This window comes from Oncorhynchus keta, chromosome 5, assembly GCF_023373465.1.
Source record: "Oncorhynchus keta strain PuntledgeMale-10-30-2019 chromosome 5, Oket_V2, whole genome shotgun sequence".
Lineage (NCBI taxonomy): Eukaryota > Metazoa > Chordata > Actinopteri > Salmoniformes > Salmonidae > Oncorhynchus > Oncorhynchus keta.
In genome coordinates this window covers 22,518,284-22,545,582 of record NC_068425.1, presented here as the reverse complement: position 1 = coordinate 22,545,582, position 27,299 = coordinate 22,518,284, and the positions used below count along the sequence as shown (strand labels likewise).

General features: G+C 42.4%; 1 protein-coding gene across 1 annotated transcript; it reads left to right on the top strand.

Annotated features, from left to right (window-relative positions):
- Positions 1 to 1,367: 1,367 nt before the first annotated feature.
- On the top strand, positions 1,368 to 9,889 carry LOC118384712 (zinc phosphodiesterase ELAC protein 2-like). The gene is made up of 23 exons (XM_035771452.2): positions 1,368 to 1,900; positions 2,024 to 2,074; positions 2,160 to 2,230; positions 3,279 to 3,343; positions 3,444 to 3,570; positions 3,740 to 3,886; positions 4,454 to 4,509; positions 4,596 to 4,654; positions 4,741 to 4,813; positions 4,929 to 5,041; positions 5,164 to 5,262; positions 5,395 to 5,533; positions 5,696 to 5,781; positions 6,012 to 6,133; positions 6,393 to 6,489; positions 6,612 to 6,750; positions 6,846 to 6,884; positions 6,992 to 7,101; positions 7,207 to 7,306; positions 7,425 to 7,545; positions 8,198 to 8,276; positions 8,879 to 9,023; positions 9,364 to 9,889. Exons 1-23 carry the CDS (start codon positions 1,557 to 1,559, stop codon positions 9,607 to 9,609), a joined length of 2,628 nt encoding a protein of 875 aa, XP_035627345.1. The 5' UTR covers positions 1,368 to 1,556; the 3' UTR covers positions 9,610 to 9,889.
- Positions 9,890 to 27,299: the final 17,410 nt, after the last annotated feature.

The following is a 27,299-nucleotide window of genomic DNA, read 5'->3' as shown; positions in this document are numbered from 1 at the left end:
CCCCAGCTGCCAAACGAACCCTGATTCAGATGACCATCCTACCCATGCTAGATTACTGAGACATAATTTATAGATCGGCAGATAAGGCTGCTCTCGAGCGGCTAGATGTTCTTTACCATTCGGCCATCAGATTTCAATCAATCAAATGTATTTATAAAGCCCTTCTTACATCAGCTGATGTCAAAAAGTGCTGTACAGAAACCCAGCCTAAAACCCCAAACAGCAAGCAATGCAGGTGTAGAAGCACGGTGGCTAGGAAAAATTCCCTAGAAAGGCCTAGGAAGAAACCTAGAGAGGAACCATGAGGGGTGGCCAGTCCTCTTCTGGCTGTGCCGGGTGGAGATTATAACAGTACATGTCCAAAATGTTAAAATGTTCATAGATGACCAGCAGGGTCAGATAATAATAATTACAGTGGTTGTAGAGGGTGCAACAGTTCAGCAGCTCAGGAGTAAATGTCAGTTGGCTTTTCATAGCCAATCATTCAGAGTATCTCTACCACACCTGCTGTCTCTAGAGAGTTTAAAACAGCATTTCTGGGACAAGGTAGCACGTCCGGTGAACAGGTCAGGGTTCCATAGCCGCAGGCAGAACAGTTGAAACTGGAGCAGCAGCACGACCAGGTGGACTGGGGACAGCAAGGAGTCATCAGGCCAGGTAGTCCTGAGGCATGGTCCTAGGGCTCAGGTCCTCCGAGAGAAAGCGAAAGAGAACAACACCCGTTCTGTCAGTCACATTCTGTTAAAGGTCCCCAAAGCACACTCATCCCTGGGTCACTCTCTTTTCAGTTCGCTGCAGCTAACGACTGGAACGAGCTGCAATAAACATTCAAACTGGACAGTTTTATCTCAATCTCTTAATTCAAAGACTCAATCAAGGACACTCTTGCTGACAGTTTAGTCTGCGTGATGTATTTTTGTCTCTACCTTCTTGCCATTTGTGCTGTCTGTGCCCAATAATGGTTGTACCATGTTTTGTGTTGCTACCATGCTGTATTGTCATGTGTTGCTGCCTTGCTATGTTGTTGTTTTAGGTCTCTCTTTATGTAGTGTTGTGATGTGTGTTTTGTACTATATTTATATATTTTTAAATGTTTAATCCCAGCCTCCGTGCCCGGAGGAGGCCTTTTGGTCGGCCATCATTGTAAATACGGATTTCTTAACTGTCATGTCTAGTTAAAGGTTAAAAATGACAAAATAAACACTTTTTATTTTTATTTTTAAAATTGTTTTTTTTTTATTAACAACAAATCAATACATACAGCACATGAGGGAACACAAGCATACATAGATTACAAACAACAGACAATCGAGGGGGTACAATATCACATTACAATTACACACCAATGATCGAGAGTGTGATGAATACGTCATCATTCTACGCCGGAAGAAACACAGTTGAGCGTCAAATCACATGTCTCAAGTCCTGACTGGATGTTTATATTGCAATGATATGTGTGCTGATAAGTAAAATTTTATTTTCATAAAGATTATGCAATGATTATCGATAGGTTTGCTGTCTTGTACGACGAGCAGAACTGACTTCAATTAAACCGAATGTTTAGTATGACTAAAGTGTCTCTACGCTGTAAATCTATTGCATGGCTATTCGTGAGACACACATCTACAAGTCGCCAACAAAGCTTCGCATGCAGTGAACATCGTTTTCCCCGGACTATTTTCCAGTTTCTGCGGACAATGTCTACGAACACAACAGACAACCAACACCGGGGATCAAAGAAACCCAGAGCACCCAAAGAAACATTGCGACATGTGAAGTCTAGAGAACAGAGGAAACGTGGAGTGGATGTGCATGGACCAGCCACTGTCTACGCGCAGGTCGTCGGGGCAGGGAGCCGAGATAATGGCGCATCACTTTATGTCTTCTCTGAGTTCAATAGGTAACTTAACCGGAGAACATGAGTGTCTGACAATTTATAACATTGCCAAATATATTTGTATAGTGTGTATCAGAAAGGCACTTGGCTACAGCATATTTGTTTACTCTTTTTCCTCTCTGCAAGGTACCTCTTCAACTGTGGTGAGGGAACACAGAGGCTGATGCAAGAGCACAAGTAAGTTGATTTGCATCCTGTTAATGTTCAACTAAAATCTATAATTCAGTCTCGGCTCAATAAATCTCAATGTTCCTCTTGTCAGGTTAAAAGCTGCTCGCTTGGACAATATTTTCCTCACTAGAATGAGCTGGGAGAATGTTGGTGGTCTATCAGGTAAGTTGCTTGTTATTCTAGCCACATGACATGAACCTGGAAACAACTGTGCATACATAATAGACAGATCAAAGCTTATTGCATGATTAGCCTATGTCTCTGTGTACTGTCGTGAAAAAGCAAGTACACCCCATGGAAAGTGGTCTTTTTGTTGTTTTTACATATTTGCGCACATATTTGAGCTAAATTCCAACCACATTCATTGATAAAGGTAACCCATTTGAATAAATCACAAAATAAAAATGTTTGGCTGCCATGCCAAATGCCATGTTTGGCTAAAACGAAACACTGCCTTTGAACAGAAGAACCTCATACCAACCGTAAAGCATGGAGGTGGTGGCATTATAGTTTGGGGCTGCTTTGCTACCTCAGGGCCTGGCCAGTTTGCCATTATTGAGTCAACCATGAATTCAATATTATACCAGAGAATTATTGAGGAGAATGTGAGGCCATCTGTCAAAAAGCTGAAACTAATCCGAATATGGATCTTGAAACAGGACATTGATGCAAAACTACAACAGAAAGGCAAAAAAATAAGAAATTGAGGGTATGGAATGGCCCGAGTCAAAACCCAGATCTCAAATGTGTCAAAAAAACAGTGGGGGGACTTGAAGCTGGCTGTGCATGCAAAACAAGCCCCCATACATGACACAATTGAAGCAGTACTGTAAAGAAGAGTATGCAAAAATTCCTCCCAGTGGATGTAAGAGACATAGACAGTTGCAAGAAACAGCTACATGAAGTTATTTCAGCCAAAGGGGGCAGCACCAGATATTGAAGCTAGGAGTGTACTTATGTTTCCTGCACTATGGAATTGCATTTCTGACTTTTTTTTATGATTGCAAAGTATAATCTTTCGGTGTCATTTGTTAAATTAGAAGATTACATAGCCATCTGTCCAAATATGTACAAAAAAATACCACTTTCCAGGAGGTGGTACTTACTTTTTCACATGACTGTAGATAGATAGGTCAAAGCTTATTGCATGCTTAGCATATGTCTCCGCGCATGTCCTTAGGTGTGATAAATTGTGTACTCTCTGGTTTAGGGATGATATTGACACTGAAGGACACTGGTGTCCCTGAGGTTGTTCTCTCTGGACCACCACAACTGGTGAGTGGACATTGTAGCAGTATAAAAGAAAAGTCTGTAATGAGTCAACTATTTTTGTGGTATCCGGAGTCTAATATGTCATTTCCTCCTCTTGATCTAGGAGAAATATGTGAATGCCATCAGAGTATTTTCTGGACCACTGGAAGAAATCAAGCTAGCTGTTCGACCTTACACCGAGAAACAATACACAGACGACACGATGACAGTTAGTCAAATACCAATATTTGGTGAGTACTAGAATCACCTTTGTAATTTTATTTTGCATTGAGTGATTTACTGTTACTCACACTCTTTATCTTAAAGCATGTTAAGTTTATGACGGGTAAAATAGTGAGTATTTGTGTTCTCATCCTGAAGAGTTGGTAGTTGACACTCTCTTAACCCCAATTATACCAGCCCAGCACAGAGAGGACAGGCCAAAGTGCTCCCCTAACTCAGGGAGGAGCAGCCCCCCCAGTAGTCCCCAGAGGAGGGAGCTGTGGAGGCCGGAAGACTCTGAGGACACCAGCACAGACAGCAGGAAGGAGAGAGCAACCAGCCCAGGTAAGACTAAGCTTGTAGGCTCGGAAGCCCAGGCTGCACATGCTCTGACTGTTACAAACCCTGGGGACGTTCTCAGGAAGATGATAAAAAGAGGGGAAGTACGGTGAGTCTACATGGAAACTAGGGACGTTTATCAAACCAATCAACTATTTTGCAAGGATGGAGCTCCAAACAGGTTGTGTTTCTGAAAATGTTTCTGACTTGCAAAAATCTAGCTAGCATAAGATACAAAACAGGCTGCTAAAACTTTGTACGGCACAGTAGGAAAAGAGATATTGACGAACAAAACAAGGAAAAACAAAAAAAGAAACGCAAGGAAATGCCTGTCCTGAGGGAAAATATAATTTATACTCAGAGCCAATCAAATTCAAGTGTTAACCCAGGCAGCGCTCCCATTCAAATGCAAAATTCAATACTAAACTTATCCATACTTCTAATAGTCAAGTCAACGGGAAGAGATGGGGAAGGATGACTAAAGGAGCATGCAGCGCTATCAGGGGCATCAGTGCCCTAGTTCAATGTTGAGCTCCAAAGGACACAATTTCTCACATTGCATTTTCATCTCAGGTGGAAAAGCAAGAGCAACAAGGGATCCGTCTTTAGTTGTGGCATTCATTTGTAAGGTAAGAAACACAATCTCATTGTCTCAGTGACATACTGAATTATTGCATTTTGATGCAATTTGTTACATTTTCTCTTTGACTTGCAGCTTCATCCTAAGAAGGGGAACTTCTTGGTTGCTCAAGCAAAAAACCTTGGGTTACCAGTGTAAGTTGATTTTTCAATACAAATTCCGTTTTTCCTGCTCAACAAACTTGAGCCGGTAATTACTTTTTGATGCACTTTCTCCACAGAGGCACTGCAGCTATTGGTCCTCTCATTGCAGCTCTGAAGGATGGGAAAAGTGTTACCTACGAAGGAAGAGAGGTGCTTCAATTATATTTGGTTGATTGTTGGGGCTCTGGAATTTTGGATTAGCTATTGTAAATGTTAGATACATTTGGTCTTGTTATCTGATTTGATCCTGATGGTTGTCCTACAGATCCATCCTGAGGAGGTGTGCACTCCCACTGATCCAGGACCAGCCTTCATTGTTGTGGAGTGTCCCTCTGAGGAGTTTGTTCAACCAATCTGCATCGATCAGCAGCTGAGCAGGTAATGGCCTGAGCGAAGTTGGCCAAATGTGTCAAAGGCTGCTTCTGCATCCTGCGTCATTACTCCTTAGGCCTTCTTTAGGAGATTGTAGTTAAGTTCTGAGTTATTTGTCTCATCTGCAGATACCAACGTGGAGGAACAGAGGACCCTGCTGCCTTAGTAGTCCACATGAGCCCCGAGTCTGTGCTGAAAACAGATGAATACATGCAATGGATGGAAAGGTACAAAATCAGCCATATGTAATACTCAGTTTCAGACTGTTTACATATTCCATGTTCTGCACTTCACTTGTCTCTCTGTTTTCTGTTGGTCTTTCTACATGTTGAATGTTTTTGTGTGTTTTTGTATTTTAGGTTTCCATCTACCACGGAGCACCTGATCCTGAATGAGCAAGTTTGCACTGTTCACAATGTCAGGAGCCACAAGATTCAAACTCAGCTCAATCTGATTCATCCAGAGATATTTCCAGAGCTCCAGCACTATACAACAAAGGTACGTTGTGAAGTGCTACAACTTTCATTATTCACCATTGTAACCTGCTGTTACACAGAGATAAGCGTGTTCATTTGGAAACCTTTTGTAGCTTGCGTTGTATTGTGCTAATCTGTTTCTACTCTTGTTTTTGTAAAAACTTCTGTTGTTGATCTTCTCAAGGAGACCCAGGCTGCCCTGCATGTCCCCAATGTCAGAGCCGAGTGTCTTCTGAAGTTCCAGCTCAGACCCAAGATTGAATGGCAAAGGTGAGTAATGTCCTTCAGGCCACAATTGACCAGACATTAGTCTCCACTTACAAAGGGCTGCTTTGTCAAAGAAAACCATTTCAGATGAAACACTACTTTCAAGTGTGACTTACTATTTCTTCTATGATCTTATAGATGCCAACACTGTCAAAGTCAAATGAGAGCATCGCTGCCCCTCTCAGCACTATGTGATGAGTGGTGTGTGTGCTCTACTGTTTCTTATTCATCAGAGACGCCATCCCCTCTTGTGACACTGAAGAGTTTGTGAAAGAGGCTGCAGAGGCCCCTAACTTCCTCCAAGAAGTGGAGGAGTGTAAGCGGTTCCGTGCGACTGATGCTGCAGTGCTGTCTGGTGAGCCCTGCTCTGATACAGGTCAGGCTAGAAGCCCAAGGGGAGATGTTACATTGCTCAGTCCAAAGCTCCATCAATTTCTCTTTACTCCTCTTGAATGGAGTTGCAAACATTTCACTCTGGGCATTTAAGAAGGTAACAGAGTTTAGTTTCCTGTAGTCCTTTTGTCTGTCTGATAGAATATCCTATTTTTACGTCTGAAATTTCAGTGGCATAGCAACATTTTGTGTTGTATCATATGACAATGTGTTTCTTGCAGGGCGGGCAGACAAATACCCAGAGGTGGTCTTTTTAGGAACTGGATCAGCTCTTCCTATGAAGATCAGGAATGTTAGTGGTAACTTGGTCAACATCAGGTAATGGCCCTCAGTTAGACTCGAGTTACTATGGAAGATCCTTAAAGATATGTCTGTGTGAGGTAGCCAGTATAAATGTCTGTCTGTCTCTCTGTGTTTATGCTCTGTCCCATCTCCTTCAGTGCCACTCAGTCAGTGCTGTTGGACTGTGGAGAGGGCACCTTTGGCCAGCTGTGCCGACACTATGGGGACAGTGTGGACGAGACTCTTGCAAAGATCTCAACTGTCTTCATCTCTCACATGCACGCGGACCATCACACAGTAAGGATTATTTTTCCTATAAATATTTGTTTATTACGGAGTTATAGCATAAAGTAATTTCAAATCATTTTAAAGAATATGACTTTATTTTCCAGGGATTGTTGAGTTTGCTGTTTCAAAGAGAGAGAGCCTTGGTCAGTAGAGAGTTTCCCTTTTTTCAGATTTTAAGATGAGTCCTGTTTAATTCATGCAAAAATGGAACACTTTAATGAATGTATGTCCTTATCTCTTCACCGTTCAGGCAACTCTTGGGAAAGCCTTCAGCCCCATCTATCTGATAGCCCCTGTCCAGATGATGACCTGGCTCAACCAGTACCATGACCACTGTGAGGAGATCCTCAGCCATGTCAAGTATGTCAGGAAAGACACTCCTAACTCTGTTCAATTCATGCTTTCAAACCGGATGATATGATGTCCATCGTCTCGAATATTGATGTATTCTTGACTATGTTTCAGCATTGTCCCTAGCAAAGTCATGTGTGAGGGGGCTGAAGTGTCCAAGTTCAAAACCAAGGCATTCATCCAAGCGCTGCTGAAGAAATCTGATTTAGCAAAGGTATGTGGAGACTTGAACAGGCTGCTTCGTGGTTCAATAAGACTCATTGTTAGATTCAATGACTGTTTATTGAGGCTATCATCAAAGCTTAAATACATATATTCTGTTTCTCTCGTAGTTCCAGACTTGTCCGGTGCGTCACTGTAAGAATGCCTTTGCCTGCAGCATCACTCATCAGTCTGGCTGGCAGCTAGTCTTCTCTGGGGACACAATGCCCTGCGATGCCCTCGCACATATGGGTCAGTACCAACAGTTCTCGACCCCAATTGTGATGTTTGTACAGATCCCAGAGTTTGTGTGATGTGAAAAGATTTACACACTCTCTATGAACCACACTTGTGACTTCTGGATGAAATGGTAAATACTCACCAATGCCATTTGATTTGCCATTACGTGCGTTCCACAGAGCCATACTTGAATTTTGGACCCAGAGTGTATCTTGTAACTTCTACACAGTTGCTGGTGGTATGATATACATATAGATCACTGTTAATGGACTAGACATCTACAGTAGCCAGTCTGATCTGAACCTGTCATCCATGCTCTATGCTGTCTGGCATCATTTACCAGATATTGCTTAATGCTATCGATCGGCTCCGATGTTTGCTATGAATCACAAGGTCTCCCACATAGTTCCTGTGGGATCCCACTTCATTGTCTCTTTTTAAATTGTTCAACTGGATGTGATCCAGCTGAAGACTCCCAGAGAGAGCCTGACTATATCCCATGCCTGTTCATTATAGAGGCCTGGGTGTGCCAGACAAGCAGGGCTGGCTGATGGTTTATTACACAGAGCTGTGTGATTGATTTCCTCTGGGAGAGGAAGAGAAGCTTGAAGTGCTGTGCCATGCAGCAGTCTTGTGATTCATGTTTGTCATTGTGTTTTCAAAGGAAAGAATGCAACTTTACTTATTCATGAAGCCACATTGGAAGATGGATTGGAGGACGAGGCTGTGGAGAAGAGACATAGGTTAGTAGATGGATCTAGTATGGTGCTTCTCTTCAGAGGTGTCCTTTGTTATTCTATTAGAAAACTATCTTTCTTGGGCTGGATTCAATCAATATCGCGGAAGATCTGCAGAAAAACATTTCTGATTGAGTCGACACATGCAGTCTCCGCAAACGAGGAGACATTGCCTTTTTATTTCAATCGAGCCATAATGCATATCTTCTGTGATACTGATTGAATCCAGCCCTAAGTGTGAAAATATGACATGCATTGAAGGAGGTAAACAGAAATAGACTAGTGCCATTTTTCAGCTGACAAAGAAACTCAAGGAGCTTTGAGAAGCCAGTCATTTTTAGAGGGCATTGTAACTGGCTGCATTCTTCTGAGATTCACATTGATTTTTGGAACTCTGTATTGGAGGTAATGAAGGCACTTCTGCCTTCTAGATGGAATTTCAGTGACTTTGGTTAAAGAGCTCCATCTCGCATTGAAAACTACTTGAAAGTCATTGAGTTGAACTGAACAAACTCTGTATAGCTTACCATGGGGTTAAGTCTGGTAATTACTGTTAGAATAGTAGCAGAGTAGCATCATGCTTCTCTGCTTGCCTCCCAAAATGACAGTACCACCTCCCAGGCCATCGGTATTGGCATGAAGATGAATGCTGAGTTCATCATGCTGAACCACTTCAGCCAGCGCTATGCCAAGATCCCCCTCTTCAGTGAGGACTTCAACGACAGAGTGGGAATATCTTTTGACCACATGAGGGTAAGTGAGTGGTGAATGGTGTACTTCAGGCCACTTGTTATGCATAGTAACATTGAAATGTTTATGCGGGTTCTGCACATCTGAAATGTACTTTTCCACTGGATATGTGTAGCCTCAGAATGAATTAGGACCCTGATTCACTACGTTATGAGCAGACAATGCCCCTAGTCCAGGTAGAATACTCTCAGACAACTTCAGTTTAAATCTAGAGGTACCATTTGAAGGTAACATTCAGAATGTGTTAGACTCCCATCAGAGATACATCTCCAGCTGCCTCCAAGAAGGCTGGGTATGTTGAAAGACCTCCTCTGAAGGATCTCTCTTCGCTGTCTATCCTCAGATTCGGTTTGGAGACTTTAGAATCCTCCCCAGACTCATCCCGCCCCTCAAAGCCCTGTTTGCCGAGGAGATCGGCGAGATGGAGGAGAGGAGAGGGAGGAGGGAGCTTAAACAGATGAAAGGAGTCATTGCTGAAAGCAACGAAGAGCAGAGGACACCCAATGAAGGCGAGACGGGCAAAGGTGCCAAACGAGAGCCAGAGGAACCAACACAGGACGTGGGAAGTAAGAGACTCAAAACAAACTAAGACCCTGACCATAGCTTTGGGTTACACCAGAGATTAGTGGAAATCAAATGACTGTTATTTTATTGAGTTTGCTTTATTTAATTGTATTTTTATGAGAAACTTGCATGAGTGATGCTCTGTAAAGTAAGAGATTTTCATTTGGCTGGACTGGCTGCCTTCCTATATGCTTGTGAATAAAGAATTTCTGCTTTTCCTGTCATTACCATTGCTGTGTATAAGAAACATGTAATTAACATAGTCTTTGATTTTGCATTTAAAAAGTAAAGCAATGCTAATCATGCTCCATGGTATTGGCCTGTTGTTTTCTAGCAACATATTGTGAACAACTCATACCACGTTTATGTCCTATTAAACTACTCCCTTAAAAGTTGCATCTGAACAAATGAATTTAGTGAAGTTGTCAGACATGGATGAGTAGTATTACATTGGACTGATAGTCATACAGCACCATGGTCACTCGTTGCTTAACAGTTATTGGCAAAGGTTGAGGTTGCATTTCATCATAGATGATGGTCTAGGTGTGCTGTGTGATGGTATGAATATGATATAAAGCTTCACGAACCAGATGAACTCTTTTTTTCCTTTATATGAAATACAAAATGTGCTATTGTTCTAGCCCTGAAACATGAACAATTCGACTGTGATATATGTCAAAAACAGCCCTGACCTTTCAGTGAGACAAGACCCCCTAAAGCGCTGTGCCAGCAGCATGCTCTCTCTGTGACAACTCTGTTTTGATGTCATATTTATTGCAGTAATCAGAATAAAGTTAGGACACCTTATATACCAATTAATGGGTCTACTGCAACTTTACTGACAGGTGGCGTTTGCAGCTGACAGTTCACTCTAATTGGATCCCTATCAGAGGAGGCTGGTGGAAGGAGCTATAGGAGGGTCATTGTAATGGCTGGAATGGAATAGTGTCAAACACATCAAATATATGGAAACATCATGTTTGGAAATCACATGAAAATACGTTTGACTCCATTCCAGCCATTACAATGAGCCTGTCCTTCTATAGTTCCTCCCACCAGTTGCCTCTGATCCCTATACAGTATGTACAAAGAATGATGGATAACTGAGTGCCTGTATCGCAGCTCCTTGTCTATACCAGAGAGCACAGTAGCCTATACTATAGTGTAATGCAGGAATGTCCCTCCACATGGTGGCTGTATCGAGCTGTCAATGTTTTATTATTCTATAGATGGGCCAGCAATGACCTTCTGAGAGAGGAAGGGCCACAGCCTCACCACCTTCCATTTCAAAGACCGTTTACTGGCCAGTCTCTCAAATGACATGAAGTGTTGACTGTAATCCACTCTAGATGAAATCATTTGCCTACACTAAATGCATCAACCAAATCTAATTTTATTAGTCACATGCGCCGAATACAACAGGTGTAGAGCTTAAAGTGAAATGCTTACTTACGAGCCCCCAACCGACAGTGCCGTTTCAAAAAACATGAATAAGAGATAAAAGTAACAAGTAATTAAAGAGCAGCAGTAAAAAATAACAATATATACAGGGGGGTGGCGGTACAGAGTCAATGTGCAGGGGCACTGGTTAGTTGATGTAGTATGTACATGTAGGTAGAGTTAATTAAAGTGACTATGCACAGATGACAACAGAGAGTGGCAGTGGTGTGGAGAGGGTGCAATGTGAATAGTCTGGGTAGCCATTTGACTAGATGTTCAGGTGTCTTATGACTTGGGGGTAGAAGCTGTATAGAAGCCTCTTGGACCTAGACTTGACGCTCTGGTACCGCTTGCCGTGTGGTAGCAGAGAGAACAGTCTATGACTAGGGTGGCTGGAGTCTTTGACAATTTGTAGGGCCTTCCTCTGACACCACCTAGTATAGAGGTCCTGGATGACATGAAGCTTGGCTCCAGTGATGTACTGGGCCGTTCGCGCTACCCTCTGTAATAATATATAATAATATATGCCATTTAGCAGACGCTTTTATCCAAAGCGACTTACAGTCATGTGTGCATACATTCTACGTATGGGTGGTCCCGGGAATCGAACCCACTACCCTGGCGTTACAAGCGCCATGCTCTACCAACTGAGCTACAGAACCACTAGTGCCTTGCGGTCGGAGGCCGAGCAGTTGCCATATCAGGCAGTGATGCAACCATACTCTCAATGGTGTAGCTGTAGAACCTTTTGAGGATCTGGGGACCCACACCAAATGTGTTCAGTCTCCTGAGGGGGAATAGGTTTTGTTGTGCCCGCTTCACGACTGCCATGCTGTGCTTGGACAATGTTAGTTTGTTGGTGATGTGGACACCAAGGAACTTGAAGCTGTCAACCTGCTCCACTGCAGCCCTGTCGATGAGAATGGTGGCGTGCTTGGTCCTCTTTCCTGTAGTCCACAATCATCTCCTTTGTCTTGATCACGTTGAGGGAGAGGTTGTAATCCTGGCACCACACGGCCAGGTCTCTGACCTCCCTATAGGCTGTCTCGTTGTTGTCGGTAATCAGGCCTACTGTTGTGTCATCAGCAAATTTAATGATGGTGTTGGAGTCGTGCCTGGCCACTCAGTCATGAGTGAGTGAGGAATGTATATGCTCTCTTGGAGCAGCAGGTAGCCTAGTGGTTAGAGCATTTGGCCAGTAACTGAAAAGTTGCTGGATCGAATCCCGATCTGACAAGGTAAAAAATATGTCGTTCTGCCCCTGAACAAGGCAGTCCCATAAGACTTACCTCGTTGGCTCAGCCACTGTTCCCCGGTAGGCTGTCATTGTAAATAAGAATTTGTTCTTAACTGACTAGGTTCAAATAAAATTCCTGTTAGACTTGCCTGTCTGAGAACTATTGTAAACAGTAGTGTAATGCCAGAGTTTTCTGTCCCAGCTCTTTGGTGTGAATATGTTCACAGAATTTACTGTGGTTGAATTTCCATTGGTTTACTAAAACCCCTACAGAGAACAGCTGAGGCCAGTCGTGATCCTCTGTCCATTGCTGGCCACTTTGTCTGCATGTCCCTTGGGTAACATTTGCATTTGAATTGGGTATTGATCTTTCCACATTGATCATTCTCCACCTAGAGGACTAGATCCAGCACTAGGTGGTTATCTCAGACTTGTTGTGTTGCCATGTGAAGGGCCAGTGATAATTCATGATGTTGGAACTTCCCAAAGTCTGTTTTCCTACTTTCCCTTCAGGTGATTGGTATCATTTTTAGGCAAGTCAGTGACAGACTAGGAATGACGGTTAACTGACGGTTAACTGCCAGATTTTTACCTTGTTAGCTCGGGTTTGGATCTAGCAATCTTTTGGTTACTGGCCCAATGCTCTAACCACTAGGCTACCTGCCACCCTATGATGCATTATGTGGCATGACTCAGAGTAGTGTCTCCCCATATCATTTGTTTAAACAAAACTAGAAAACTGAGGTATCAAATATACTCTGGGAGTAAGAATTTAGTCAATATCTCTGTTATAATTTTGATCTCATTTGAAGTATTGTATTTCTGAGTCTGTCTGGAGAGGTATAATAATATCAGCCTAAGACTACACAATGACATCTTTACTCTCGTTCCCAAAATATGAGGGGATATGAGATTTTCTAACCTGTGCTTCAGTGAAGTAGCAGAATTGTGTTGCGGTGAATCTCACACTTCACAATACCAACATGACTTGCAAGGCATTGCAGCTTAATGTCTGCTCCAATCCTGCAGTGGCATCGTGAGAGAGAGTGATGTAGAGTCATTGCATCTTAATGTCTGCTCCAATCCTGCAGTGGCATCGTGAGAGAGAGTGATGTAGAGTCATTGCATCTTAATGTCTGCTCCAATCCTGCAGTGGCATCGTGAGAGAGAGTGATGTAGAGTCATTGCATCTTAATGTCTGCTCCAATCCTGCAGTGGCATCCTGAGAGAGAGTGATGTAGAGTCATTGCATCTTAATGTCTGCTCCAATCCTGCAGTGGCATCGTGAGAGAGAGTGATGTAGAGTCATTGCATCTTAATGTCTGCTCCAATCCTGCAGTGGCATCATGAGAGAGAGTGATGTAGAGTCATTGCATCTTAATGTCTGCTCCAATCCTGCAGTGGCATCGTGAGAGAGAGTGATGTAGAGTCATTGCATCTTAATGTCTGCTCCAATCCTGCAGTGGCATCATGAGAGAGAGTGATGTAGAGTCATTGCAGCTTAATGTCTGCTCCAATCCTGCAGTGGCATCATGAGAGAGAGTGATGTAGAGTCATTGCATCTTAATGTCTGCTCCAATCCTGCAGTGGCATCGTGAGAGAGAGTGATGTAGAGTCATTGCATCTTAATGTCTGCTCCAATCCTGCAGTGGCATCGTGAGAGAGAGAGTGATGTAGAGTCATTGCATCTTAATGTCTGCTCCAATCCTGCAGTGGCATCCTGAGAGAGAGTGATGTAGAGTCATTGCATCTTAATGTCTGCTCCAATCCTGCAGTGGCATCGTGAGAGAGAGTGATGTAGAGTCATTGCAGCTTAATGTCTGCTCCAATCCTGCAGTGGCATCGTGAGAGAGAGTGATGTAGAGTCATTGCATCTTAATGTCTGCTCCAATCCTGCAGTGGCATCCTGAGAGAGAGTGATGTAGAGTCATTGCATCTTAATGTCTGCTCCAATCCTGCAGTGGCATCATGAGAGAGAGTGATGTAGAGTCATTGCATCTTAATGTCTGCTCCAATCCTGCAGTGGCATCATGAGAGAGAGTGATGTAGATTGCATCTTAATGCCTGCTCCAATCCTGCAGTGGCATCATGAGAGAGAGTGATGTAGAGTCATTGCATCTTAATGTCTGCTCCAATCCTGCAGTGGCATCATGAGAGAGAGTGATGTAGAGTCATTGCATCTTAATGTCTGCTCCAATCCTGCAGTGGCATCATGAGAGAGAGTGATGTAGAGTCATTGCATCTTAATGTCTGCTCCAATCCTGCAGTGGCATCATGAGAGAGAGTGATGTAGAGTCATTGCATCTTAATGTCTGCTCCAATCCTGCAGTGGCATCATGAGAGAGAGTGATGTAGAGTCATTGCATCTTAATGTCTGCTCCAATCCTGCAGTGGCATCATGAGAGAGAGTGATGTAGAGTCATTGCATCTTAATGTCTGCTCCAATCCTGCAGTGGCATCATGAGAGAGAGTGATGTAGAGTCATTGCATCTTAATGTCTGCTCCAATCCTGCAGTGGCATCATGAGAGAGAGTGATGTAGAGTCATTGCATCTTAATGTCTGCTCCAATCCTGCAGTGGCATCATGAGAGAGAGTGATGTAGAGTCATTGCATCTTAATGTCTGCTCCAATCCTGCAGTGGCATCATGAGAGAGAGATGTAGAGTCATTGCATCTTAATGTCTGCTCCAATCCTGCAGTGGCATCATGAGAGAGAGTGATGTAGAGTCATCATCTAATGTCTGCTCCAATCCTGCAGTGGCATCATGAGAGAGAGTGATGTAGAGTCATTGCATCTTAATGTCTGCTCCAATCCTGCAGTGGCATCATGAGAGAGAGTGATGTAGAGTCATTGCATCTTAATGTCTGCTCCAATCCTGCAGTGGCATCGTGAGAGAGAGTGATGTAGAGTCATTGCATCTTAATGTCTGCTCCAATCCTGCAGTGGCATCATGAGAGAGAGTGATGTAGAGTCATTGCATCTTAATGTCTGATCCAATCCTGCAGTGGCATCATGAGAGAGAGTGATGTAGAGTCATTATTTCCATTTACCACTTGAGGGAGCGGAAACCATGAAAATCTACTCAACACAAGGTAATGGCACATATTGGTCTCAGGGAATTCACCCATGAGAGGGGCCAATCATCAATGGCACATAATTACGAAACACTCCTAAAATCATAAAGATTTTAGGAGTGATGCAGTGGTGAGCCACAATAGTCTCTTATTCAGGTTCCAGAAAGCTATTATTTACATTTGAGCAGACACTTCTATCAAGACAGACTTACAGGAGCAATTAGGGTAAAGCACCTTGCTCAAGGGCACATTTTTCACCTAGTCAGCTCTGGGATTCAAACCAGCAACCTTTTGGTTACTGGCCCAACACTCTTAACTGCTTGGCTACCTGCCACCCTATCTCTGTAATGCAAGTCTTTACTGAATAAGAAGTATGTATACGTTTTGTCTCATGTTTTCAAGGAGGCTATTTCAGGCCGTCGGTCTTATCCCCCTATGACACAGCTCCAGTATAGTGTGTCTGTGTGTGTTACCCAAGTGAGACATGACACGTTCTACCTGGAGAGAGAACTGAGATGGGAGCTTTGGAGTTCTGAGGCTTACTGTAGCCGACATCTCACAGGAAACAGAGGATACTTAGCCCTGTGCAATATGTCATGTCAGATGCACAAAATTGTTGGAATACTGCAGACCTGTTCCAACACAACCTGCTATCAGATGGATTTCCATCCGAATATTAGCTGGGCCTTGAATGATTAATAAGCAGGTTCTAGATGAAAATCTGGGGGACTCCTGTGTCTGTTAATTGTACTCCCAATACGTTTCTATCAGGTTTTCCTTTAGCATTTCCTGAAACAGCAACAAAAAAGGCATTTCTGAATAGGTAAGGGTGTTGGATACATACAGTGCCTTGCGAAAGTATTCGCCCCCCTTGAACTTTGCGATCTTTTGCCACATTTCAGGCTTCAAGCAAAGATATAAAACTGTATTTTTTTGTGAAGAATCAACAACAAGTGGGACACAATCATGAAGTGGAACGACATTTATTGGATATTTCAAACTTTTTTAACAAATCAAAAACTGAAAAATTGGGCGTGCAAAATTATTCAGCCCCTTTACTTTCAGTGCAGCAAACTCTCTCCAGAAGTTCAGTGAGGATCTCTGAATGATCCAATGTTGACCTAAATGAGTAATTATCATAAATACAATCCACCTGTGTGTAATCAAGTCTCCGTATAAATGCACCTGCACTGTGATAGTCTCAGAGGTCCGTTAAAAGCGCAGAGAGCATCATGAAGAACAAGGAACACACCAGGCAGGTCCGAGATACTGTTGTGAAGAAGTTTAAAGCCAGATTTGGATACAAAAAGATTTCCCAAGCTTTAAACATCCCAAGGAGCACTGTGCAAGCGATAATATTGAAATGGAAGGAGTATCAGACGACTGCAAATCTACCAAGACCTGGCCGTCCCTCTAAACTTTCAGCTCATACAAGGAGAAGACTGATCAGAGATGCAGCCAAGAGGCCCATGATCACTCTTGATGAACTGCAGAGATCTACAGCTGAGGTGGAAGACTCTGTCCATAGGACAATAATCAGTCATATATTGCTCAAATCTGGCCTTTATGGAAGAGTTTTTGAAGAAAGCCATTTCTTAAAGATATCCATAAAAAGTGTCGTTTAAAGTTTGCCACAAGCCACCTGGGAGACACACCAAACATGTGGAAGAAGGTGCTCTGGTCAGATGAAACCAAAATTGAACTTTTTGGCAACAATGCAGAACGTTATGTTTGGCGTAAAAGCAACACAGCTCATCACCCTGAACACACCATCCCCACTGTCAAACATGGTGGTGGCAGCATCATGGTTTGGGCCTGCTTTTCTTCAGCAGGGACAGGGAAGATGGTTAAAATTGATGGGAAGATGGATGGAGCCAAATACAGGACCATTCTGGAAGAAAACCTGATGGAGTCTGCAAAAGACCTGAGACTGGGACAGAGATTTGTCTTCCAACAAGACAATGATCCAAAACATAAAGCAAAATCTACAATGGAATGGTTCAAAAATAAACATATCCAGGTGTTAGAATGGCCAAGTCAAAGTCCAGACCTGAATCCAATCGAGAATCTGTGGAAAGAACTGAAAACTGCTGTTCACAAATGCTCTCCATCCAACCTCACTGAGCTCGAGCTGTTTTGCAAGGAGGAATGGGAAAAAATTTCAGTCTCTCGATGTGCAAAACTGATAGAGACATACCCCAAGCGACTTACATCTGTAATCGCAGCAAAAGGTGGCGCTACAAAGTATTAACTTAAGGGGGCTGAATAATTTTGCACGCCCAATTTTTCAGTTTTTGATTTGTTAAAAAAGTTTGAAATATCCAATAAATGTCGTTCCACTTCATGATTGTGTCCCACTTGTTGTTGATTCTTCACAAAAAAATACAGTTTTATATCTTTATGTTTGAAGCCTGAAATGTGGCAAAAGGTCGCAAAGTTCAAGGGGGCCGAATACTTTCGCAAGGCACTGTTTCAAGAAGACTCCTTCCTTTTGTAGATAAGACAAGTGCTTTAACTCTCAGTTGAATGTAACGTGAGTGTTTTTCTGGGCTTAGTGGGCTCAACGGACAGGTGATTACCGTATTTTCTGGAGTGTGAAGCAGTCTGTTGAAGAGTCATAGCTTCCAGGTCCAGTCCATTAGGGCCCATTCTAGTGACAATGGCCCATTCTATCTGGGGTCACCTAAATCACAAGCAGTGGGGCAGAGAGTAGGCTAAATCTCTCATAGCTTTTGTTGTGATTAGAATTCGTCAGACAGAAAGTGACCGTGAAGATGTACTGGATCTGCAGTCAACATTCGCGTTCATTGCTCGTATATTTAAAACACCGATAGTATGAAACTTCCGTTTTAATTGTATCATTAATTTGCTAGTCTGATTGTTTCTGTCTGTACATTGAGTTTTTTTTATCTTGACAAAGACCCCTAGTAGGCCAATTTGGCTTTGGTATTGACCCTCGCCATACAAGTAGTTTTAGTTTTCTCTGAGAAGCATTTGCATGTTATTTCTTTGGTAGATATGCTGTGTTTGCCTTTTTCATGGTGGTTATTTGTGGATATGGTTTAGGCCCTCAAGGGATTATTTCTAAATGAAGTCGAATAGAGGAAAGAAGGTTCTCCATCATCTCTGCATTCAACTATCTTGTCTGGAGACTTTATCTACCCAACATAGCCATAGATAAAAGAGACTGTCATTAAAATATAACATCGTCAAACAGGGAGCCACTTAATTGTTAATGTTTGTCATATATTTTTGTCTGGGAGGGGAGACGGCAGACGTAAACAGAACGGGGCAGGAGGGCAGCCTCCAATCAGATACACCTCTGCAGACTTGAATGTTGCCTCAGTCCAAAGTCAATTATGCAGCCTGCTCTGCTCTCTTCACATTTTCTGCCTGGCTGCTGATTCAAAGAGGGGCCCTATTCTCCGCCAGAAGGAATCAAAGTGTGAGATAATCTGAGGGGACTTCTGTGAAATTCGATGACTGAAGAGGGACCGGGACTTTAAGCCACTCCAATTGGAGGTTACGGTTCTGGCCAACTCATCACAGCTCACCTGGACAGGTCAGTAATTGTGGGCAGACTCCCTGGCGACTCGCCTGAGACCCCCACACGACTGTCACTCAGCCGTCACTGCATATCGAGCTCTTCATCTCCACTCCTCATCCTCTGTCATCCATCTATTACCCTCCGTCCTACTCCGTCGATCCTAACACCTGAGGAAGATCCAACCTGGACCTATCTAGAACCCTCCCCTGCAAGGAAGGAAGAGAGAGGGGAGGCTGTGAAATTGAGATCAGAGTTCCAAGCCAGATCTTTGATAACTTTGCAACACGGTGAAAATAGATTTTTTTAGACTTTTTAATGCTACATAAAGAAAAGACAAGAGAAAGAAGGTGTGTATAAGGGGTCTCTGCATGACAGAGGGCATTAGTATTCCACGTAGCAAGGCCAGGGTCGGCCTGTCTTCCCCACGAAGAAGCTGCATTAACAGACTGTCTGTAGGAGAAACCTCAGGAGACATGAACAACACTGGTCTTACCTGGCCCTGCATGTGAATGAAGTTGGATTCTCCCCACGCTGCCACGAATGACAGGGTGCTCTTCCATTCACCAGCAGTAACCCAACAAAAACCACCTGCCGCATAAATGCAAAGCACAGGAGATTAGAGGGGCAAGATGGGATTCGGGATGTGCTGGCTTGACAAAGTTTCAGATTTAGAGAGCACATTTGCATAAAATGACTGACTGCCATAGAAGGTTTAGGTGGATGGACTGTAGCATTGATTTCTTATTCAAACCCAAGACTGTTGGGAATATATGATGAAAGAATGGCCAGCAGCCAACAGTGAGAGCGGAAAAGTGAATAATTTCATGGTACTTAGTACACGTTGTACGACCCCTTTTTGCCCATGGTCCATTACAGTAGGTAGTGATGGAGGATGTATTTCTATCAATGTACACTTACATAGTAGTCTAAACAAGTCAATAATATCATGCCCTTAATGTACTTATTAAATCGTTTGCCAAAATACCACTTTATTTGAGCTTTATGATTTAGAAGATGAGAGAGATCAGATGAGGCCCCTTACGTTTTTTTTTTAAATAGAAAATTCTGATCTTGTGTGGCTAAATTCTCTCTCCCTCTCCCCTACTTCCCTGTTTCTCTCTCCCTCTCTCCTACTTCCTGTTTCTCTCTCCCTCTCCCCTACTTCCTGTTTCTCTCTCCCTCTCTCCTACTTCCTGTTTCTCTCTCCCTCTCTCCTACTTCCTGTTTCTCTCTCCCCTACTTCCCTGTTTCTCTCTCCCTCTCTCCTACTTCCTGTTTCTCTCTCCCTCTCCCCTACTTCCCTGTTTCTCTCTCCCTTTCTCCTTCTTCCCTCTCTCTCTCCCTCTCTCCTACTTCCTGTTTCTCTCTCCCTCTCTCCTCCTTCCCTCTCTCTCTCCCTCTCTCCTACTTCCTGTTTCTCTCTCCCTCTCTCCTACTTCCTGTTTCTCTCTCCCTCTCCCCTACTTCCTGTTTCTCTCTCCCTCTCTCCTACTTCCTGTTTCTCTCTCCCTCTCTCCTACTTCCTGTTTCTCTCGCCCTCTCCCCTACTTCCCTGTTTCTCTCTCCCTCTCTCCTACTTCCTGTTTCTCTCTCCCTCTCCCCTACTTCCCTGTTTCTCTCTCCCTTTCTCCTCCTTCCCTCTCTCTCTCCCTCTCTCCTACTTCCTGTGTCTTTCTCCCTCTCTCCTACTTCCTGTTTCTCTCTCCCTCTCTCCTACTTCCCTCTTTCTCTCTCCCCATTCCACTTCCTTCTCTGTCAACATTGTTTCAAAATTCAAGGCAGAAGACGCCTAATTTGAATGACCTTGCAAGGGGGCCTAATACTTTTTTGCAAATCCTTTGCTTTTATCGAAAAACGCTGTGCATTGAGTGGAAAGCTCTTAATACTGCTCTGACGTTGACTTGCTTTCTCAGTATTTGAGTGATCCCCAAAGCAGCAGCATATCACTCTGTCCCTAATGACATTGCCATGGACTAAAGGTTAATGCACGGTGAATAACCCCTCTATAATATCCTATTTTCAAAATGTCCTGCTAAAGTTTCAAAGTGCCCTTCAAAAGTAAACTTTTGTCAGTCCAGTTTTACATCAATATTTGAGTGTCTTTTTGGAAGACGGTGTAGTTCGTTGTTGACACTGTAGTGTAGGTAGGGCTCTCTTGCTGTTGATAATCCTGGTGATACTCAAACACCGCGACTGTGATTGTGATGCATTTCTCATGTCTACCTTATGGTAAGAGAGGTGTAGTGGGGTAATATCTGATATGTGTATATTATATAATAATAAGACTATGCACTTAGCCTATTAAATGTATTTATCTGACTCCATAAAGAGGATTTAGAAATATGCACAAAACTATAGTTGAGTTACAGTAATAGGCAATCAAGAAAGGTCTAAGAATTTTCTTTCAAAGTCAAATTGATTGCTTTAACATTATAAAATGAATTATTACATTGTACAAGGCATAAGCTTAAGTTACAAAGCATTAACAAGCATTACATGGCATTATCTAGGCATGAAGATCCTAGAGTTACCAAAGCCAAGCATGAACATAACAGGCTTACTCAAGCCGAAGGCCTGGGTAGCTTACAAGAGAAGCATACATACAATCTTAGTCCATGGGCAGGATACAGGATAAGAGGCAGAATAAATGCATTTAATTCCATTTATAACATTTGAAGGTGTGACTCTTTCAAACCAAAACCAACCACCATTGATCAATTAAACGATACCCAAGTTACAGTAACCTGATCACCCAGTCCCAATCTCCACAGGATGTCACAGCATCTAAAGGCTTGTGTGTGGGATGAGACAGTGGAGATAATGCAGAATTGCTAAAGACGATAAAACCCTTTGCATAGACCAGTTAGAGTTAACCCCGAGATTTTACCACAGAGATCATACATCCATATAGATAGCATCAGAGTTATCCTCAGGGGACAAGTTTTAGATAGATACCAGACATGGAAGCAATCACATCACTAACATACATTTAAATAATCAGTCCTCTGGTTACTGTAACAGAGAGATACATGTTGGCACTTCAGAGAGGGAAGGGCTGACTAGTCCTTGGGCATTGTCTTTTTTGTTTTGCTGGGCCATTTGCCATGCGGCCGGAGGTGACAGACAGCACATAAATTAGGGACGGATCTACAGAGGCACTTAACAGAAATTGATGGTCTATGCTCTTGCATAGTTTATTGATTCATTATGACATGAGTAATGGGCAGTAACTTATGGCAGAACATATTACAGTCTCATCTGGGATCTGTTGCTACAGTATCATGGATATCATTACCTTTTTGGGTTACACTGAAACTGTTGTCAACTTATGGTTCATTGCTTTATGTGTAATAAGTGTAATAAGGTATTCGCATATTGACATATTGCACCTTTGACCTGGGAGAGCCTTGTGTTTTTTTTGACTGCATGCTGTGAAAACTCCTCGTTATCCATCTTCCCTCTTCATACCAGCAGATCAAGACCAGCCTCGCCAGTGAAGAACTGTGTATCAGTTCTTTATTAACAGTAAATTGCCTGTCTTGCAAAGTTGTTTTAAAAACAGCTTGTTGGGATAAAATAAAATGAAAAATTCCCAGGACCACAAACACAAATTCCATCTAGACACCGTTGCCCTAGAGCACACAAAACAACTATACATACCTCGGCCTAAACATCAGCACCACAGGTAACTTCCATAAAGCTGTGAACAATCTGAGAGACAAGGCAAGAAGGGCCTTCTATGCCATCAAAAGGAACATAACATTTAACATACCAATTAGGATCTGGCTAAAAATACTCAAATCAGTTAAAGAACCCATTGCCCTTTATGGTTGTGAGGTCTGGGGTCCGCTCATCAACCAAGGATTCACAAAATGGGACAAACATCAAATTGAGACTCTGTATGCAGAATTCTGCAAATATTATCCTCTGTGTACAATGTAAAAAACAAATAATGCATGCAGAGCAGAATTAGGCCATTACCCACTAATGATCAAAATCCAGAAAAGAGCTGTTAAATTCTACCAACCACCTAAGAGGAAGCAATTCACAAACCTTCCTTAACAAAGTCATCACCTACATAGAAATAAACCTGGAGAAGAGCCCCCTAAGCAAGCTAGTCCTGGGGCTCTTCACAGACACAAACAGACCCCACAGAGACACAGGACAGCAACACAATTAGACCAACCAAATCATGAGAAAACAAAACAATGATTACTTGACACAATGGACAGAATTTACAAAAAAAAACAGCAAACTAGAATGCTATTTGGCCCTAGACAGAGAGCACACAGTGGCAGAATAGCTGACCACTGTGACTGACCCAAAATTAAGGAAATATTTGACTATGTACAGACTCAGTGAGCATAGCCTTGCTATTGAGAAAGGCCGCCGTAGTCAGACATGGCTCTCAAGAGAAGACAGGCTATGTGCACACTGCCCACAAAATGAGGTGGAAACTGAGCTGCACTTCCTAACCTCCTGCCAAATGTATGACCATATTAGAGACACATATTTCCCTCAGATTACACAAACCCACAAATAATTTGAAAACAATCTATTGGGTGAAATACCACAGTGTGCAATCACAGCAGCAAAATGTGTGACCTGCAACCAGTGAAGAACAAACACCATTGTAAATACAACCTATATGTATGTTTATTTATTTTCCCTTTTGTACTCTAACTATTTGCACATCATTACAACACTGTATATAGATATAATTATGACATTTGAAAAGTCTATATTATTTTGGAACTTTTGTAAATGTAATGTTTACTGTACATTTTTTATTGTTTATTTCACTTTTGTTTTTTTCTATTTCACTTGCTTTGGCAATGTAAACATATATTTCCCATGCCAATAAGGCCCTTAAATTGATATTAAAATATAATATTGAGGGAGATAGAGAGAGGAGGGGGAGACTCGTAGAAGTTGTGTGGCCAACACTCAATGCCAACTATTGAATTAGAGATTTACCGCACACTGTCTGGATGTGTGCTGCATAGCATCTATTGAGAGATAGCTCATTCTGTTCAGAAAAAGGAAAGCATGATTCTATCAGTTTAATCTCAAAAGGAGAAAGAGGCATACATAGAAAACGCCTTACAATGCATTCTGTGTTAAGACCAGTGGTTCATTTGTATCACCTTGTGGAATGGTGATCTAATTCTAGATGTAGTAGCTGTGCTCATTTGAAGACGCGTCTGGGGGAGTTTATCAGTTAAAGACGGGACAGGTTCAGTAAAACAACTGGCAGTCTTTAGGAGTTACATTATCTCTGCTTAATGTTTATGTACATGTACTATTTGGGTGTGATACAGTTATGTGTGTTTGTGTTAGATGTGGGTCCAATAGAGTTACCTTAGAATCCACAAAACTCCAGCTGAAATAGCATAAGCTGTAGCAGGCTGGTGGTGTTAGAATGCTGAACTCTCACTGGTGGTTGTGGGACAGACAGCTACACTCTTAGAAAAAAATCTGCTATCTAGAACCCTTTAAAGAACCCTTTTGGTTCAAGGTTCTACCAAAAAGGGTTCTTCAAAAGGTTCTAGATAGCAGATTTTTTTCTAAGAGTGTAAAAAAAAAAGGTTATATCCAGCAGATCAAACAAATGTCTCCTATCTCTTCTTCGGCACAATTACCGCAGGTGGTCCGACGCTACAGATCTCATTGTGTCAGATCTCAGCACTTAGAGCTCACTAGCCTTCCGCTTGCACGTATCCCTCCCCTGCTTTGATTTCCCTGTGGGCCCACATGTAGCCCTGACACATGCGTGGGCCTCTGAGGCTGTTCAAGTTGACACAGCTGTCCTTGCTCTTGTCTTCACACACTGTCTACCTGGAACTGCGAAGAGGAAACTGTCATACTTCATTATGGTATTACTTAGGCCTGCGAGTTTTGACATCTTGTTACCCAGCTAACACATGTTTCCATTTCAAGCAAAAACTTTTCCTCAAGCAAGAATATGAGTTTGTTTGGTTCAGATGAATCAAGATGAATTGGTGTTACACAAAGATGAGGAAATTAACAGGTATATTCATTATGATATAAATTCAGGGTTGGATACGTTACTTTCTAAATGTAATCTGTTACAGTTACAGTTACTGTTACAGTTACTGTAACATGTAACTTTTGGATTACCCAAACTCAGTAATGTAATTTTCAATTACTTTCCCCCTAAGAAGCATTCGAAGAAGACAAAAAGGATCCAACACATTTGGTGACCATCATAGTGGTCTCTGACTTGTGGTCAAGTCAGAGATTTTTGGGGCGGCAGGGTAGCCTAGTGGTTAGAGCGTTGGACTAATAACCGGAAGGTTGCAAGTTCAAATCCCCGAGCTGACAAGGTGTAAATCTGTCGTTCTGCCCCTGAACAGGCTTATTCTTATTGATAATAAGAATTTGTTCTTAACTGACTTGCCTAGTTAAATAAAGGTAAAATAGTGGTCTCTGACTTGTGGTCAAGACTCACTCAGGTGGAATAAACTTATTCTTCCTCCTCTTTTCAATTGAATCTCATTGAGAACAGAAAGGTTTCATCATGTCTTTTTTTTTTTTGCAAACATCCTTTTTGAATTGAAATGTAATCCAATAAGTAATCATGTAGTTTTTCAAAAGTATCTAAAATCTGATTACAATCCAGGCTGTAACACAACCGGCAGTGATTGGGTGTCCGATAGGGCGGCGCACAGCGTCGTCCTGGTTTGGCCGGTGTAGGCCGTCATTGTAAATAAGAATTTGTCCTTAACCGACTTGCCTAGTTAAATAAAGGTTAACTCCTTTTCGACGCTCGTCCCTGCAGGCGGAATCAAGGCGCTATCTGACTTAAGACAATGCCTTCCTACAACATTAAATCAAATCAAATTGTATTTGTCACATGCACCGAATACAACAGGTGTAGATTTTACCGTGAAACACTTACCTACAAGCCCTAGTGGCGCAGCGGTCTAAGGCACTGCATCTCAATGCAAGAGGTGTCACTACAGTCCCTGGTTTGTATCCAAGCTGTATCACATCTGGTCATGATTGGAAGTCCCATAGGACGGTACATAATTGGCCCAGTGTCGTCAGGGTTTGGCCGGTGTATGGTGTCATTGTAAATAAGAATTTGTTCTTAACTGACTTGCCTAGTTAAATTGATAAACAAAACAAAAAAACAGCAGTTGAAGAAATAGAGTTAAGAAAATATTTACAAAGTACAAAATAAAATAAAAAGGAACACAAAATTACATAACAATAACGAGGCTGTATATGGGGGTACCGGTACCGAGTCAATGTGCAGGGGTACAGGTTAGTCGAGGTCATTTGTACATGTAGGTAGGGGTAAAGTGACTGCATAGATAATAAACGGTGGGGGATCAATGTAAATAGTCCGGTGGCCATTTGATTAATTATTTAGCAGTCTTATAGCTTGGGGGTAGAAGCTGCCTTTTGGACCTAGACTTGGGCGCTCCAGTACCGCTTGCCGTGCGGTAACAAAGAGAACAGTCTATGGCCTCTGACACCGCCTAGTATATACACCACCGTTCAAAAGTTTGGGGTCACTTAGAAATGTCATTTTTTGTCCATTAAAATAACATCAAATTGATCAGAAATACAGTGTAGACATTGTTAATGTTGTAAATGACTATTGTAGCTGGAAACGACTGATTTTCTATGGAATATCTACATAGGCGTACAAAGGCCCATTATCAGTAACCATCACTCCTGTGTTCCAGTGGCACGCTGTGTTAGCTAATCCAAGTTTAGATAGTACACGCAAAACACCAATTCTCAACGTCAACAGTGAAGAGGCGACTCCGGGATGCAGACCTTCTGGGCAGAGTTCCTCTGTCCTCTTTCTATTTATTCGCAGTCTGAGATACGTTTTTTTCTTTGTAACTCTGTCTAGAAGGCCAGCATCCTGGAGTCACCTCTTTACTGTTGACGTCGAGACTGGTGTTTTGCGGGTATTATTTAATGAAGCAGCCTGTTGAGGACTTGTGAGGCATCTGTTTCTCAAACTAGACACTCTGATGTACTTGTTCTCTTGCTCAGTTGTGCACCGGGGCCTCCCACTCTTTCTATTCTGGTTAGAGCCAGTTTGCGGGGTTCTGTGAAGGGAGTAGTACACTGCGTTGTTCGAGATCTTCAGTTTCTTGGAAATTTCTGACATGGAATAGCCTTCATTTCTCAGAACAAGAATAGCCTGACGGGATTCAGAAGAAAGGTCTTTGTTTCTGGCCATTTTGAGCCTGTAATCGAACCCACAAATGCTGACGCTCCAGATACTCAACTAGTCTAAAGAAGGCCAGTTTTATTGCTTCTTTAATCATAACAGTTTTCATAATTCAAAATGGTTTTCTAATGATTAGCATTTAAAAATTATAAACTTGGATTAGCTAACACAACCTGCCATTGGAACACAGGAGTGATG

Coding starts and splice junctions, on each gene's coding strand:
- LOC118384712 (XM_035771452.2), top strand. CDS start 1,557: ATGTTTAGTATGACTAAAGTGTCTCTACGCTGTAAATCTATTGCATGG. Junction 3,344..3,443: donor TCTCTGGACCACCACAACTG/GTGAGTGGACAT, acceptor CTCTTGATCTAG/GAGAAATATGTGAATGCCAT. Junction 4,814..4,928: donor TTACCTACGAAGGAAGAGAG/GTGCTTCAATTA, acceptor GTTGTCCTACAG/ATCCATCCTGAGGAGGTGTG.